The 17,922-nt window shown below is 34.1% G+C and overlaps 1 protein-coding gene across 1 annotated transcript; it reads left to right on the forward strand.

Annotated features, from left to right (window-relative positions):
* The first annotated feature begins 215 nt into the window (after nt 1-215).
* LOC138134872 (uncharacterized) lies at nt 216-11,396 on the forward strand. The gene is made up of 7 exons (XM_069053449.1): nt 216-313; nt 978-1,183; nt 3,256-3,449; nt 4,015-4,263; nt 9,722-9,905; nt 9,962-10,134; nt 10,190-11,396. The coding sequence occupies exons 2-7, from the start codon at nt 1,000-1,002 to the stop codon at nt 10,415-10,417; spliced, it is 1,212 nt and encodes a 403-aa protein (XP_068909550.1). The 5' UTR covers nt 216-313; nt 978-999; the 3' UTR covers nt 10,418-11,396.
* The last annotated feature ends 6,526 nt before the right edge of the window (nt 11,397-17,922 follow it).

Consider the following 17,922-nt stretch of genomic DNA (forward strand, 5'->3'; position numbering starts at 1 on the left):
TTAATTTTTGTGTTATATGTCTGTGTTATATTATGTGAATTTGGAACAGCTATATCTAAAAGATATGCTTGCTTTTGTTGTTTATTTAAAATTATAATGTCTGGTCTGTTATGCTTAATATGAATGTCAGTTAAAATTGTTCTATCAAAATATAACTTGTAACTGTCATTTGTAACTGTTGTTGTTATTATATTGTTAAGTATACTATTATGTTCTTATCAAGTTTATGGTCTTTAATTATGTACACATTCATTATTGCATGGAATGCTCGTGTCCAGTGCTGTTAGTAGTGTCAATCCAGATCAGAAAGCAGGTATCCACTCAAGCGATCAAGCTATTAATATTTTGTCAAATTATTTTCAATAATCTTTGTTCAATACACCTGCAATTTCGTTTCATGATGCGTCAGTTTTTTGGAATGTGAAGTTTATTTTTGTGTCTCAAAATATTGATTTTTATCTTAAAAATCCGATACGAGATTTGGAGGCTCTTATCAAAAAGTTTAATGAAAATGGTACCTTAATGAATCTATCAATTGATCAACTGCATCTTAAAAAAAAATAATTTTCAAAATAACCAAGTAAAAATTATTTCAATCGGAAAAGAGGAACAGGTTGATCGTAGAAAACAACAATAAATAATTAATATCTAAAATGTGAATTAAAAATAATCAACATTCCAGAGCAACAAGTGCGGTGTCTGAGTTGAGTGAAAATATCACCTCATTGTTCGAAATTTATGATTAGGCTGATTAATACACTCGATCCACTTCAAATTCACATTACACCGTTATAGTCTAGGTATTATCTATCGAATTTTAGCTAATATTCTCATTTTGTACTAACGGAGGTACAGGTGTTCTTAAAAGATAAAAACAACCAACCAAGTGCCATTCAATTTTATGTTAAATTATCGTTAATCTGTGATAATAAACAATGCACGAAAATAAGAACACGAGCCATTTTCATTTCTTTCAGTTGATAGTAAACAGTCACGAACATGGGCAGGAGCAAAAAGAAGTCGCAACAAAAACAGCAGAATGATTGGTTTAAGGACCCCATGGCTGTTACCTGGACAGAAAATTATAGCGATGTTATTAACAAATATTGGGAAAAATTACCCCAAACTGTGGGTAAAAGTTTAGCAACTTTGGCGATTTTTGCTTTGGGCGTTTCTATAAATGGTAAGTTTTTTATTTTATTTTGTGCGTATTTGAACTGCCAACTGCCATAACTGCCAACCTATTTAGCTTTTAGACAAACGTTTTCGTTTAATTTAAATATACTTAGGTTAAGTTCCAAAACCATGCTCCACTGCTCTGAGTTTACTTCACTTCGTTCCAAAATAAAGAGTACTGAACTCTACAGAATACTATCCTGACGTTCCATTACTATGGTAAATCTACCTATAGAGCTTGCTATTCGTACTCTACTAAATTAGGAGGGTGGCTCCTACTCTGACAAATCAAAATTTTGACATTTGGTTTTGAAACTTAACCCATGTCCGCTTACCTTTTTAAGATTTTCATTAATTAATAATAATAAAATCTATTATTTTCTGACATAGTCGTAGCTATAATATTTCTGTTATCTGCCATTTATTTAATTTTTTTTTTCAAAAACAAATGACAGACAAAAATGACAAATAAAAATTAAAAAACAAAAACATCGAGACTACATACTTAATGTGTCGTTCCAAAATTCATTTACTTTACCGTTACACCATTTCTTATTTCATTATACTCTATTATACTTTTACTCTTACTCTGGAGTAAGTTTTGGAACTTAGCCATAATACACTTAATAAGTTCTACAAAGTGTCTATAAAAGAACGCATATCAAGAGTCCTGTGGAATTGTGAGGCTCCATAATTTTATTTTGTTTCTGTCGAGGCGTTGAAGCCGTCAACTCAGATTTCAACAGTCAAATGTCAAATTATTAAATCTTAGCGTCTGTTGTGACTTCGAGGTCTTAGTTGTTTTGCTTGTGTTTTTCTTCAGTTTAGTATATTCTAATTACTTTTCATCTTACAACAGTCTTTATTAAAAACCTGTCATTGCTGGATTTACATAACCTCCGTTTTTCTATTTGGTACCACAATATGCTGCAGAGCGGCAAAAATCAACTACATTAGAGTTCCACAGGACTCTTGATATATGTACTTACATTCTTTTATAGACACTTTACACTTTGTAGCTTGTATGTACTTAATTTTTTTTTACTTTTTATTAATTTTTAATACAATGAAAATCTAGATTCAGTATAATTTTTCTCATTTGTAATAAAGTTACAACAATAATGTATGCACGTCAAAGTTGATGTATTAGATATAATCTTTGCATTTTTATTTTATACAATTAGTTGATTAAATCAGTTAAAATTATTATCATTGTACGTGACATTAGCTACGTGCAGGGCCTGAAAATCAATTACAAATTATTTTAGCAGATAATTAGTAAAAACAATTAATTGTCTAATAAAGAGAGTTTGAACAAACAAAATTTCTAATGCAGATTAATTAATAAAATTATTTAGGTACTAAATTATTAAAATTTCCTACCTTTAGACAACGTAACTTGTAAAAATATTTTGACATAACACTGATTTTTCCAATAAAACGGCTTTTCGTATTAAGAAAATATTAATAGAATTCATTGCGTCATAGGAATTTACGGAAAAATTTAAACAATCGTTAATTGGCAATAAATGTTCAATCGATCTCCATCTCAAACTCTTTAGATTTTAGCTATATTTGTGCTTTATAAGCGAAATGTGTCGATTTGTTGACTTAAATAAAATACATAATTACAACATTTACTCAACTTGATAACATTATTCTTGAATGTTATTCGAGGAAAGAAAAATAGTAATTCTAGTTCCACGCGTAAGTTTTTTAATGGTCCTTGAAGAAATATTTTCACGAAATATATTTCTCCAACCATAATTATAATTATGATTGGAAAGACAAGCAAAACATGAACTGTTAGAATACCATATTTTATTAATTTATGTCAATCAAACGTGGCCTTTGCAAACAATTCATGAACTTGAAAAATACACGGTCAAAAAGTATTTATAAACAATTTTGTGGATTTTTCATTAGTTCTATGTTTTGCTAGTCTCGTTTTATCGTTGTCACACTTATCAAGACAATCTAAACCTGCAGGTGTTAAATCTTAGGTAAACTGATTGACAATATTTATTCAGATGGTGCACTTGAAAGAAACCGATAATATTACATAACTCTGTATTTTAGGAGACTGGATGAATATCTTCGTGCATGTGGCAAGACAATTTGGTTACAGTAGTCGCGAAGCAAATTCAAATGACCCATTTAAGTGGTCGGACATTTCACTGGAATCCTTTCGACTAAAAAACTTCTGGACCTTCTGGATGTACTCGTGCATTGTTTCCTATCTTATGTATTTTGTAATCGGTGGATTCCTGCATGTAGGTATTCTCATCAGCGATATGTAACTGGATTTGTTTGCATGAAAGGACATCGGTCTTTGTGTTTTACTGAAATTTTATTTGGTTCGCTAAACTGGGCAGGAGTAAAATTTCATGCGAGTGTGTTCTGGATAGTCGCTTTGTACGTATGTATCAGCTGGCAGTCAAAATCCAATAGTCGCATGGCAAATAATATTCTGCTGGTGATACCTTATCGATTTTAATTGGTGTAAATCGGTACATGCAGGTGTGGGAGGCGGAACGGTAAAGTACCTTAGTGTCTGCTTCGATGATGCGAATTTTATCGCTTGACTATCCGCAAGACAGCGTTCGCCTGGCGAACAATGTTTTACAATTTTACCGCGAGCTTTATGCCGAGCTTTTCCATCAGGCCTGTAAAAAGAAAACATAAACTGGAAGAGGTGCAAATTGCTTTTTATGTGTACGCATAAACATTTGTCGCTGGGTAAGGAAACAGAAGGGACTGTCATAAAGTTTTAAGACTTGTTTTCCTATGCATGGGGTAATATCGTTTGACCGTTCTTTTCCCCTTTTGTTTTTCCAGTGGTACTTCTACGTCCGCCGACGTGACCGTGCCGAAGAATGGAAATGCCAGCCGAAGAAGTGGATGTCTCCGGAATTGGAGAGGCACGAGATTATCCTAGGATCAACGACACTATTCATAAATGCTACGCTGTCGGGGATGCTGGCCTGCTACATAGCCAACGGGGGCTACAGCACCGTTTATTACGAGATCGCGGACTACGGCTGGTTGTGGTTTGTCCTCCAGTGGCCTGCCATTTTTATTTACCAGGTTAGAGCTCTATAGAGATCGACTTAATTGCTTCTAAAACACACATTGTTGGACGGTTTTGGAGACAGATCGATACACTGTTTGCACCGCATTCGAAACACCACAAACCCACAATGAACGCTGTTTACGGCTCAATTCGTGTACGGGGCCCTTGCCTAATCTTAATTCCGGCCAACGTATCTGAGGGCATCGCGTTTCAGAGACGTCATCTGAATAAAGGCTGGTACATGATTCTAACAATTGAATGTCATGTGCTTGGTGGTATGCTCAAGCGGAGACTGTAAAACTTGAGCCTGTAAAGGGCCTCACTTTACGGCGCCTCCTGCTTTCAATTCCAAATGGAATGAGATATCCAACAGAAATTATTATACTTTAAAGATGGTCTGCAAATATGCCCCTGGTTATTGTGCAGTCCTTTTTAAAGGTTGTTGCCTTTATTTTATCGATATTTCGAAAAAATGAGTACAAACGTGAATAACTCTTGCAGATTCATATGTCAGAAGTCCTTAGAAATATCTTGATTATTTTTATGGCTTACGATTGGTAGATTATAACTCGGTCCGTACGATTAAATGTTAAACAAAACGTAATGATATTTTTCCTAATTTTGACATATAAAGTGACACTTTTCAAAATTAATTGACGTTTTCGTAACTGGTTACGAAATAGTATATTATATATTGAGGGAGAGAAATGCATGATTTTTCCTAAGGTGCAGTTTGTAGCCAGAGGGCGAAGCCCGAGGGCTACAAAGCACCGAGGGAAAAATGAGCATTCTCTCCAGAAGTATATATACTATTTTTTTCACGGTAGGGAGTAGAAACAGCACAAAAATCTCAAATTTTAAGAATAAAAAAATGATGACAAATGAGTTGTCATCTTTCGATGAATTTAATGGAATTAGTAGTTGCCTTGACAACACAATTAGATTTTTGTCACAACAGTCAAAAAAAAATGAAAACTCCCATTAAATTTTTGTCACAACTGTCAAAAAAATAAAAACTCCCTAGGGAGCAAATATGCTCCCTAGGGAGAAAATGCTCTACTTCTGTCACGATGTTGACACCCGAAAAGTTGATTTCTACTCCCGATCGTGAAAAAAAATCTTTCCTAACTGGTTAGGAAAAATTTATTGTATCATCAATTTGACACTGTCATATTTTTTGTTTTTAAGCAAAATAACCGTGCCTACTTACCTACTTGATATTTTAACACAATAATAATTTATTATTAATGAAATTCATTACTTCGTTTAACGTTTGAAGAAACTTTTTTTTGTCAAAATTAGAAAAAATCTTGTATGTAACACATATTAGTAAATGCAATTTTGTGTAACTCGTGTGATTTTGCGGGATCTCGCTGCGCTCGTCCCGTAAATATTCCACTCGCTACACAAAATAACGCATTTCCTAACTGGTTACATAAATAGCTATTCTTTATCTATTATCTATTTATCTTGTTCCTGTGTCGTATTCCGAAAATTTGAAAATCCGATTAGTCAAAGTACAAATTATATACTTTTCATTTGTTTAGGTACACTAGTTTACGAGTACAGTAAAGTAGAGTATTATCTTGCACAAATGAAAAGTGTGAATATGTGATGCATTTCTTCTATGCAAAAGCAGACATTTTTAAAATTAACTGTACTGCTTTTGACTGGGCGCAGTATCTGATTTGTCTTTAAAAACAAGCTTGAATAAATTATGCAGGGTCACTTTGAAAGATCAGATATTTTAATCAGTGGTAGAACTCCACAGTAGGTAACGATTGAAACAATAATGCCTTATACAAATGTTGATTTTTTTCAAGCAAAAGGGACTAAAAGTTTTTTAAAAAAAGTTTGAGAGCCAGTGAATTTTATGAAAAAATGGGTAAAAAAATCATACTAGACTTTTTTGTTGTCATTTTAGATTAAGTCAATCTTAACCTCAATTTAAACAACAAATTTCTCAAAGGATACTTTCCGATGTACGAACCTTTGTAAACGTTGTGCAGCATCTTCGCGATTTCGGGCGTTTGGAAATGAATAAGCACGATGATCTTGGCCGCCAATGAGAAGATCGCATTTTAGTTGCAGAAGAAGAAATTCTCACACGAAATTGAAAACCAGCCACGAACAAGTAAATACTCGGGGTTTTGCAGTTCACCTGGGAGTTTCTCAGTTTGTAGTTTCGCTGCTTAGGAAATTCGTCAAAAAGAAGCATTCTGAATTGAGTTCGGCTTTCTTGGGCACGTCGTGCTAAAGCTTACATTGCAACTGATGACAATCATTTTGAGCAACTTGTTTACTTTTTGATTTTTCATTTTATGCATTTACTCATAATTACAGTCTTTTTACTTTGTTGTTTAGCCTTTGTTGTTTTCTCAATAAGTTGCAGGCACTATTTTATCTTCACTTTACAAATGTTATCAAAGATTCATGATGAACTTGATTAAAATCAAGCATAACCTCGAATGACATAAAAATTTGACATTTTAGGTTGGTCGTTCGTCAAAATTGCCCGCCAAATCTGAAATTTTTCGTTTCCCAAACAAAGTGATTCCTTTGATTTTCTTGTAAACCATTAACATTTGTATAAGGCCTTCTTAAGACGTACTACCTCAGGTTAAAATATCTGTACAACTTTCAAAATCAGACTGTGCAAAAAGCGCCAAAAGATTTGAATAATGGAAATATTTTCTTTCCGGTTGAGTTTTTCCGAAAATAACTCGTCAATTTTCGTTTTTTTAAAAAAAGATTATCTGATACTTTTAATTTTTCAACACTTTTCTCGTTTCCATGCAATGACGTCGTCCCGAACTTTTTAAATGACAATCTGCATTTTTTGCCTATGTACTATTTATGACCTATAAACCGATCGTTCCTGAGATATCCATTTTAAAAAATGAAAGTGAAATTCCAATTTTATATCAAAATTTCCGCGAATTTGACAAATTTGGTTCAATGATGATAATTAAATTTTGGGATGAACAAATAAAATAATAATGAAAAAATCATCCAAACCGCACATTTTTGAAACTAAAAAAACTCCTAAATCGGTGATTAATTTAGAACTCAAGAGAATTTATTGAGTGGTTTCATCGGTCTTTCAATTTCATCTCATTAGTTTTTTATGGGATTATGTCACAAGCAAGGTTTAACTTCAATTGGCCAACTACAATTGAGCAACTTAAAGAAAGGATTAGGGACGAAATGATTGCAATCTAGTTCAAAACCCTGTTCTGAGTTTTAAAAATGATTAGCGTACTGCCAAGAACAAAATCAGTTGAAACATTTACTTGAATTGTTTATTCTTGTTAGAATAAAATGCTGAACCCAAATGGATTACTTGGTGACAATTTTACACGATTACGTTGTTACACGGAAATGGGAAGGGAAAAAAATAAAATAAAAAAATGTTTCTTTTAAAAAAATCCTGTCCAAGTTCTTTTCAAAACCAACCAGAAAAAAATATTTCCATTATTCCAAAATATTGGCGATTACTATACAGGTGTATTTAAAATGCATGTCTTAATTTTGACACGCAGTAAAGCTTGTTAAAAGAAACGTTCTTTCTGTTTGAATTTTTTACGAAAAAGCATTACAAATTGATTTAATATTTGGAGTAAATTAGCCATTAAAGTGTACCCGCGTAAGGGCGAAAATTTTCTGTTGTGATAGAAACGGAACCTTGTTAAAAAAGTTACATTGTTATAGAGACTACTTAATCACACGAAACAGCTCGTTTGATAATAATTGCAGGACAAAAAAATCTTGGAAAACTTTTGTGAATTTTGCAAAATGTTATAGAGAAAAGTTTCATAAATTGGCGAGTTCCTTCACTGGTTAAAATTAACACACATATTTCAGATACATTCTGTATATCAGCTGTTTAAAGCACAAATATTTTAATTAATCGTATGTCGTTACTTGAACTCCACGCTCCAATAAATAGCGCGAAACACAGGTTAGATCTCGACACATCGATCGCAAAAGACATAGGTACGGATTCAAATCCATGGATGACTCAATTACAATTTAATTTGATCGCTCGATACTTATTAGAGTAATACATAATACATTAGACATTACACACATGGTATTGCCTTTTTGAGAACCTACACAATTTACAATTTCTTTTTGGTAATTTTCTATTCTTTCTTATGAAGTGAAAAAATTTGATTTTTCAGTGGAGCTATATTGAAATTTATTAAGATGATTTATGTTAATTCCTTTAAAACATGATTAATTTAAAACCTCCATGAGGAAAAAAATCTGAGCTAGAACTGTCTGTTTTGGTTTTCATGTTGGAAAGATTTGTACCCAAAAGAATATTATATCAGAAGTAGTGCGCTGTGTTTTGTGACAAGATACTGTACCGTTGAAAGGGTTATAAAGGGCGTTTCCGAAATACACGTAATTGGCCGTAATGAACAGAACTCATATACCAAAACATTATTCAATAAAAGCCTTTTCACTTTCAAAATAAAATTAAGTGTAGGTATATTTCATCACAATTTTCTGTGTACGTTTTAAGTTAAATTAGTAAGTTTAGTAACAATTGCGATGATAGTAGCTTTGACGTCAGTTGTCAAAACTTTATTATTGGGATATAATTTTCATTCCCTCTCAAGTTCACAATCTTTACCCACCCCAACAAAGCTAATTGATGTGAATTTATATTTTTCAATCTGATGACTTTTTTTTACGTTTTTGCAATTCTTTTCTGGCTGGTGATCATTAAGTTGTGCCAATTTGAAATTTGCTAACGTTTAAATTTTACGTCAAACTAAAAACTGAATTCTCAAAAACACACACTAAAACGGCTCAAAGTAGGCGTGGAAGAGTCGATTGTGAACCCACCACGGATTACAGATCACGGATCAGCTGTTTCAATATAACCTCACTTTTGCGTTGTTTGTACAAACTGATGGGTGGTGCGTTCATAATCGACTCTTCAATGCCAACTTTGAGGATAACTTTAAATGAACACCCGATAAAAGTTATTTGCGATTAAAAGAAATCTACCTCTCACCTGTATCTATTACAAGTTTTATTTTATTAAAATTATTGGAAAACATAAGTTACTGCTTAAATTTTATTATATTGTTTGTTGCAATTGTTAATTCTTTGTGTTGTAATATTTGTTTTCTCTTTTTACTGTTGTATCAAATGAAATTAAGCGAGCTTTATAAATTTGAATTTAATTTCATTAAATTTTTAGAGTATCCATTGGAGGGCTTCAAGTCAGAGCACTTTTCATTCATTTCTGTACAACTCTTTTTCATTCACATTTTTCGTTTAAATTAACTAAATGGAATGCGCCCTTGTAATTTGAAGTCCTCGATATGCACAGAATATGAACATTTAATGCTTGTTTTTGTTTTCTTTCAAGTCTTTTGTGTCAGCCGTTGTGCGTTTGCTTCATTTAGTCAATAATTGTGCAGATAGCGGTAACAGAGCTTTATGATTTTTAAGGATTATATGACATATTGGATGCACAGGATTTACCACATACCGTTCCTTTACCGTAACTTTCACAAGCTCCATCACAAGTACAAACAACCCACGGCGTTTTCTGTCACGGCCATCCACCCCGTAGAATCTCTCCATATTCAGTTGATGGACATCTTGCCCCTGTTCACCGTTCCCATACACTGGTGTAAGATGAATCACGTCGAAAGTTGAACCAACTGTTTCCTCTTAATTATTTTTTAGTTCCGTTCTACGTCGTTGCCTTGTACACGTATTACCATGGCATCATCGATCATTCCGGAGTGAATTTCAAAGCATATTGGTGGCAACCGTGGCAACCTGATGCCATTTTTCACGACAACCACCATCAATACTTCCACGTGAACTTCGCCTTTAACATCAGTTATTGGGATAAGGTCAGTTGTGCGTGGTTCTTAAGTGAATCGAGAGTATATGGAGAGATTCTTGCAGCTTCACGGGACTTATCGACGGAAGGACCGGGTATATACCGAAGACATTTTCTATGGCAAGGGCAAACGGATTGACGAAGTTAGCGTTGAAGAGCTGAAAGCGGATTTGGAGGAGAGGGAGTCGGAAAACCCGTTAGCTTACCGCGACAACAAGATGGAGTTCAAATTGTCGGACAGCGAACTGAAAGCGATGAAAGGGTCTAAAGTAATTCGATCAAGGATAAACTAATTCTAAATGCGGCACACAAGAAATTTATTTCTGATGTTATAAAAGGACATATCACATGCAAAATATTCGCGCAACAAATATGTGTGAACTTTTCACAGCAGTGTTATCAATTTCAATTCCCTATATCCCCCGGAGACTGTAAAGACGGCCGATGCCTAGCCATCTCAATGAAATCGATAGTTTCAAACTTTACTGTCACGTTTTATGATCTATAAAGCAACACTGATGTGCAAGAAGACCGTTTTATACGGTTATCTAGTTCGACTATCTTCGCTGTTAAAAATGTACTATGCAACATGGCCGTGTTGCAAATGTTTTACAGGGCTTTTATGGTATTTCTGAATCGATAAAAGTCATCTGTCTCCTCGCGAATTTCTAATATCCCACCTTTTATTAATCCGATTTTCTTTCTTTCTTACCTAAACCATTTCGTCTTATTCGTTGAAACAGCAATAATATCTTTCCCAGGACGACTGTTCTCCACGACTTAATGCTTTTCAGTAAATATGACAATTCATACCACTATATAGGTTTATACGAATCCGACTTGCATCCTCAACAGGAACATTACTATTGCTCTGCACCAGGATTGCTGTCTACTGTTTACATTCTCCAGTTTATAATGGCATTTGAAGTAATAGATCCGGAGCCGAAATTTTCAACAAAACAATTTATACACCACAAGACCACAGAATAGGGGGATAGTAAACTGTTTCAATGCTTCAATGATGCTTGCGGAATTTGAATTTCGTACTGAATTAATAGCCGGATGATTATAAAGTGTATGAGAATGTGTGCTCCTTTGAATTATTTCTGTAACTCCTTGTCCACAAAAGAGTAATTTTATTCTATATTGTTTATTATTGTTTTATTAAAACTAAGGATATCGGTTGCACTCCTTAAACCCACCTTAGCTTTTAAATTCGTTATGTTTATATTATTGTAAAAACAATTACATAATAAATTTATTTTTTATTCATTTGGATAATTTGCTAAAGACAAAGATTTTTCTGACGGAAGAAACTATCAGATACAGTGAAATAAATGAGGCTCTTTAATAACAACTAAATTCTTCCGTGCTTTAGATTTTTTTTGTTACGAATAGATCAGGTAAGAGTCTATAACAATTTACTAAGTACTCGTATGTCAATTTATAATTATTTTTCTTCATAGGTATTAAAAATAAAATAAAAGACGAAGATCTTTGGTTACTGAATTATTAGTTCTGTGACAAGCAGTACATTTTTTTATGATTTAGAGAAATAGAGAAATAGAGAAGTATTTTCTCATTTCATTCTTCCAAGCTTGATAAGACAACAGAATAATGTTCATAGAAAAAATAACTATGTTCAATAGAATCTCTGTATCTCATTACGTACTTGCAAGCTGTAATTATCATTTTTCTACGACCGCTAGTGTAAATAGCGAAAATCGCACCAACAACCCCTCTAGTAAACGCTTTCTTACTCACGTGTACAGTAAATTAACTCCGCCCACTACTTGTTAGGGAATTTTACGATTTAGCGAAATTATGATGGCAGCAACTATGACTGTTGCTAAGCAACCACCGTTCAGTGACAGTTTAGATTTCTTTCAATTTACATTTTTATGGTAGCGTGATCGCTATTTAATAAAAGATAACACTTATATCAACATTATTTTCTTCTTAACTAAGTGTACTCAATTTTAGCTGTAAAATGTCAGCGCAAGCTAGGATAAAGTGTATGCCGCCTGAAATAATGGAAAAGCTCAAAGTTGCACCCAATAATCTGCTGCCAAAGAAATTTCGCAACAGATACGAAAGAAAAGAATACGATTAAATCCTTTTCATAGAATGTACTGTTGGCATATTTGTTGTATTTTTTCTGTTGTATCTATAAGTAATGGTTGTAGAAAAAGATTTTTTTAGAAATTTTTTGGGGATCCTTCCGGTCGTAGAAAAAGTGTAGTACAGGTCGTAGAAAAAGTATAGTACATAACTCGAGTAGTAACGAGATTGCGTACACGTGGATTTACATTACTCGCTGCTTCGTCGCTCGTATGCAATTCGTCCACTTGTACGTAATATGCTCTTTACTACTCTCGTAATATACTATTACATACACTTATGTGAAAATAATTAAAACTGTCTTCCGCTAGTTATTCGCAACGTAGACCTATCAAATTATTTCAAACCGACATTAGGTACATGTGGAAATATTTGTCATGCTGGCTTTGAAAAATAGCAAACCTCGATTGTGGTAGTCTGGTAGTATTACGTAATTTAAAAATAATTTAAAGAATTCTCCCAAAATTACATACTTACAATTCTTATGATTCCAGATGAGACCGTTTCATTTTTGCAAATTGTTGTTTATCTTCCGTAACTTTGCTTTCTATGATTTTTCTGTGAGCCTTCGCAAAGAGAAACATCTCATTTGCCGTTTCTTTTAAACTCCCGAAGGAGCTTACATTTCATTTATCTTATTCATGTTAAAATGGTGTGATTGTAGTTTGTTAAAGAGCATACGTACTACAAAGTTATTTAAATACTAGTCGTTATAATATTTTCTTGCTTATCATTTACCCAAATCAAAACTCGTAACTACATTTATGTATTGTCTTTCGTTTGCAAAAGACCGAGTTGAATGTGTTTGTGCCGTTTAGGAGATATTCCTTTTGAAAAAATACATTGTAATTCCCTATCTCCGAATACGGCAGGTTGGTCCTTAAGAATTAAAATCAGAGAAATACTTAATAATAGCACACCACGCTAAAGCAATCTTTTCTCTGAATTCTCTCACGACTTACAACTTTCTCATTTAGTCTCTATTGATATCTTCAATAATGTTGCTAGTTTTAATAAAAGCATAACATTTCAAGATCACAAATTACAGTCTCCATCAGCATCGACGTCAAGTAGATGACCTATCGAGTTGGATAACACGCAATATTCTGGTTATTCGAACCTGATAACACGCAACATAAGTATTTTTTAATTTTCCTTAAGTTTTTCCTTTCTTTTGTTAACAAATCAGTGATTATACTAATTTTATAATTTTCGAATTAAAAAGATAATAATGATTAATGAGGAAATAAATTTGGGATAATTTTTATTTGAACTTATTAAAAATGAACTAATAAATCAATAAATCAATGACAAATTGATAATTGATAAGGTAGGTGCTGTTAAAGTGCGCTATATTTCAAGTAAATAAATAATGCAATAAAAAGAAATGCATTCGGAATTAGTTAAAAACCAGTTAAAGAAAGTATAGTATGTAGTTTATTTGACGAGTTCTTGTGTAAATTGGGTTTTTTTGGCACGAGCGGGCCAGTTTAAAACGCGAAGGCCCACGAGTGCCAAAAAAGCCCAATTGACACACGAATGACTTGAATACAACGTTTTTTTGTTCGACGAGCCCCTTAAAGGCTCCAAATCGCTTAAAATCTTTAAAATTAGCTTGACGTTTCGTTTTGACAATTGGTGACATTTATCAAAATCCGTTCACATAGGAGAAAATTCTCAAATTCTGACAGTGTCGAACAAAAAAAAAAAAAAAGGTATGGAAACGTTATAAATTGCATAACATTAGGCGGAAATGATTTAGTAGTACATATTTATGGCATTGGAATTGTTATACAGGGTTATTATAAATGATTGCAGTCCATGTAGGCGTAAAAATTGAATGTAAAATTTATGGTTGCCGCTTCACACAAAGGAGTTAAATTGGTTGCTAAACAACTCAATATTTTTGGATTCAACCGTTATTTAAAAAAAATAAATAAAATTCTCATTACCGCGACAAACATTGACAGTCCACATAAAAGCGGCAAAAATTTCATAACATTGGCATGGCCTACTTCGACTACAATCATTTATAATAACCCTGAAGAACTATCAATACACTAAATGACAAAGAAAAATAAACACATAGAAGAGGTTTGATTTTTGAGACGAAATTTAGCAGATGGCTGAAGGGGCCTAACAGCAACAAACGATGAAAATTTGAATGAAATTCCACAAGAAGTAAACTTTTTTTTTTCATTTCAGAGCAAAATGGAGGACACTTCGAGCCATTTCTTTAATTTTTATTGTTACTTTTTTAACTGAATCACTCATGTTATTTACTTGCTTCTTAAGTGTTCAATAAATACGTAATTTGTTGAGAGTGTTGAGACCTAACAATAATGCATTCAATTTTGTCAAGCTAATCATTAGGCAACCAGTAAAACCAATTTGTTCTGAGGGTTGCATGTCGTAGATCAGACTAACATTATTCAATTTCTGGTGCAAGAGTCGGCAAACTTTCAACGCATACTAGGATCCCACATTCATTTATAGACACTGTATAATTTATTATAGAATACATATCAACTGACATTATGCTGCCTTTAACAATACATTGTTTAGAAATTGTATTAGATCATTAATTTCAGTAAACTAATGCCGGACAACTGTTTAGAATACAACTATCAAACTTTTAATGTATGTGCTTATATCTAGTTATTAAATGTGTCTATATCCATGTGGATCAGGCAGCGGAGCATTCAAATTGTGTTCGTAGAATACATTCTGTTATCTTAAAAATGTGTCCAACAATTTGTTTTAAATATTTGATTAAATAATGGAATTATACAATACAGCGTTGGAAAGAGACAAGTGGACAAACGGATCCAATTGTTAGTAATTAAATAAAGTTTTTTTCATGGTAGAGAGACGTTTTAACTGGCATAATCAATTGTCGCAGTAATAAAAAGTCAGTAGTGCCGCAGTGCCCTTTGTCGGCCCCTATATTATGTCGTCGACACAGAGCGAGTTTTGTAATTAGAAAATTTGTAAGTTGAAATTTAGTACAAGCACGATAGCGGCGGTGTATCAGGCCCGGAGCTTTTCATTTGAATTTAAAACGCGGCTTGTAGCGCGCCATTCAAAATTAATAGGTTAGCACGCACACCGGCGTGGCGCCGCCGTCCTTTTAATACAGCACAAAAGGATAATATTACCGTAAACAAAATTAGTGTAGATCGGTTGTCACGCCTTCTCGCCGTCATAATTTCATGAGACTGAAAAAGAATGAGGAATTACGAGGCGTCGTTACGCACGCCTAGCGCTCTCTCTGATGAATACGCACACCAGATGAACTTCCAATTTCATTCTTTCGAATCAAATCAAAACGGAACACGCAAGAAACACATCGGGAGGGAATGGCGTGCACGCGACGTCGAAGGGTGACGACAACCGCCATGCGGCCGCCGTCCCAACACGAAACACCCTGTACGACAGGCGGAATGCGGAAGGTTATGCAAAGGATGCAAGAAACGAGACGACCAAGTTGATGGAGATGGTTACTGTCGGTGTGTGTTACGGTTGTGGTTGTTACAAATTGCGCGAAATATGCATCAAAGCGCACCATTAGCTGCAGTCAGCAGGAAGTGTCGTGACAACCTTCGTCGATGATTCGACACGAAGTGTACTTATGCAAGAGAACAAACCGCAGGTAAATCCGTGTTAACCGGTGATTTTCTCTTTCGCGTGACCACTTTCTTATTGATTTTCTTTGTTACGTTTACGTATCAATTCGGGTAGAAAACTGCGACACATCATTAAGCCGATAATATCGTGCCCACTGTTGATTACTATAAACATAAAAAACTATACATCTAGTTAATTCTTAATGGATGCAAACTGCCGAAGAATAGGTGGACTAATGGGATACCGCGATCAATAAGAGTGATTTATTTTCAACATCGTTTGGGAAAACTGTCAACACCTACAACATTTACCATTAGTTTTGTGCTGTTGGTTTCCAATGTTTGTTTCTTTAAATCTCAAATTAATCCGAACGTCGCTTCCGATGCCCTTCGATATTGTTATCGGTGAACTTTCGGGTTTTGATAGTCTCAGAAATCATCTAAGAAATACGCCTCATTAGACCGATAATATCGTCGATAACGAAGCATCCTCGCGACTTAATTCCGATTCGTGATAAATTGTTTCCGGATAAACAAAAAATTTATACATTAAGATTTGTCGGATGAGTTTGCTGAACACAGAAATTTGTACCATCACTGATCAAGTGTTTGTCTTCTTATATCCAACAATAAAAATTGGATAGTGACAACATCGCTTGGCCACCTCTGTCAATATCTATCTCGAATGATGTACGAGTATGTAGTGAAGATATTAAGGACGACAACGTTACGTTTTCGATGTTGATTAAAACTTTTTTGCCGAAAAAGATTAGAAACAGGGCTCAGTTTTCTATGACTTAGATGATTCCTTAGTTATTGTGTGCGACAGAGAAAAAATTAAAGTATAGGAAGCGTCTAATAATTTATTTCTAATCCCGTAAGACATTAGCGTATGTGGTGTACCTACAGATACTGAAGTCCTTTGATGAACTTTGCTTACACTCTGACCCACTCATTTATACCTTCGTCATAGCTGCTTTAACGTCCAGAAAATGTGTATCACGAAGATGCTACTTTAACAGTGGCTATACACAGTAATCATTGCTCATTGGGCACAAAGTCATGAGAAGAGGGGTATTGTTTTAACATTCTGAAGCAGCATTATGGATAGTCGTCATGAAAATGCAGTACCTGTGAACCGGAAAACTATTTATCCCAATGTTTTGTGTATTTCTTCTTGATAGTATTTCTCATTTAGAAGAAGAAAAAGAATTTTTTAAGGAAATTATGCTGGTTAGTACTGAACAATTTTGCCTCCGAGGTGAGGTATCAAATGAGATTTTGTGGGTATACTCCGTTTCTGAGTTCGATGCCGGTAAGTTGTAAAATCGGGTTGTAATAAATCAGTAATAATCACCGCTTAAACACCCGCACGTGCAACTTTCTTTTGCTGGGAAAATACTTGCGCTCGGCTCACGTTAACAAACTGACCATTTTTGTCCTGAAAGTGTAAGAGTGAGAAAACATGATGTTTGGAAGATGCCAAGTAAGGGAAAGGGATAGTACTAGAGGAGGAAATCCAAAAAGTTGAATTGTAACATTTGAATACCAGTAGAATAGCCTAGGGAAAATGAGAATCACTAGGAACCACAACAGTGGCGCATGCATTGGGAAATTTTCACCGTAGAATAAAATGTTTATGCAATTTGTGATGCACTCTAAGCAGCATTACGCCTTCCCGTCATGAAATGTTTTGGACGCACTGGAACCTGTCAGCGCTTCGGTCGTTTTATGACTTAGCGGCATCGGGCTCAGAAACATAATACAGGGTGCTTCTGAAATAAATGCATTAATTTTAACTGGTAATAGAACTCATCAAAAGGAACAACTTTTCTCTTTGCCATTTTGGCGAAAAACGTTGCGTAATGGCTTAAAAAAATAGGAAAGATTTTCCTAAAACCGTTCATATCTCCAAAACTAAGTTACCTAAAAACGTGAAACAACCAGATTCTTACGAAGTGGATTTTTTGCTATACGGGTAGATTTATTTGAATTTCGATTTCTGCGTTAAAACACGTTTTCTGGATGAAAATGGATGTTTTTTTTTCATA

The sequence above is a fragment of the Tenebrio molitor genome, chromosome 7, assembly GCF_963966145.1.
Source record: "Tenebrio molitor chromosome 7, icTenMoli1.1, whole genome shotgun sequence".
NCBI classification, from domain to species: Eukaryota; Metazoa; Arthropoda; class Insecta; order Coleoptera; family Tenebrionidae; genus Tenebrio; species Tenebrio molitor.

Coding starts and splice junctions, on each gene's coding strand:
- LOC138134872 (XM_069053449.1), top strand. CDS start 1,000: ATGGGCAGGAGCAAAAAGAAGTCGCAACAAAAACAGCAGAATGATTGG. Junction 1,184..3,255: donor TTTGGGCGTTTCTATAAATG/GTAAGTTTTTTA, acceptor TCTGTATTTTAG/GAGACTGGATGAATATCTTC. Junction 3,450..4,014: donor TAATCGGTGGATTCCTGCAT/GTAGGTATTCTC, acceptor TTGTTTTTCCAG/TGGTACTTCTACGTCCGCCG.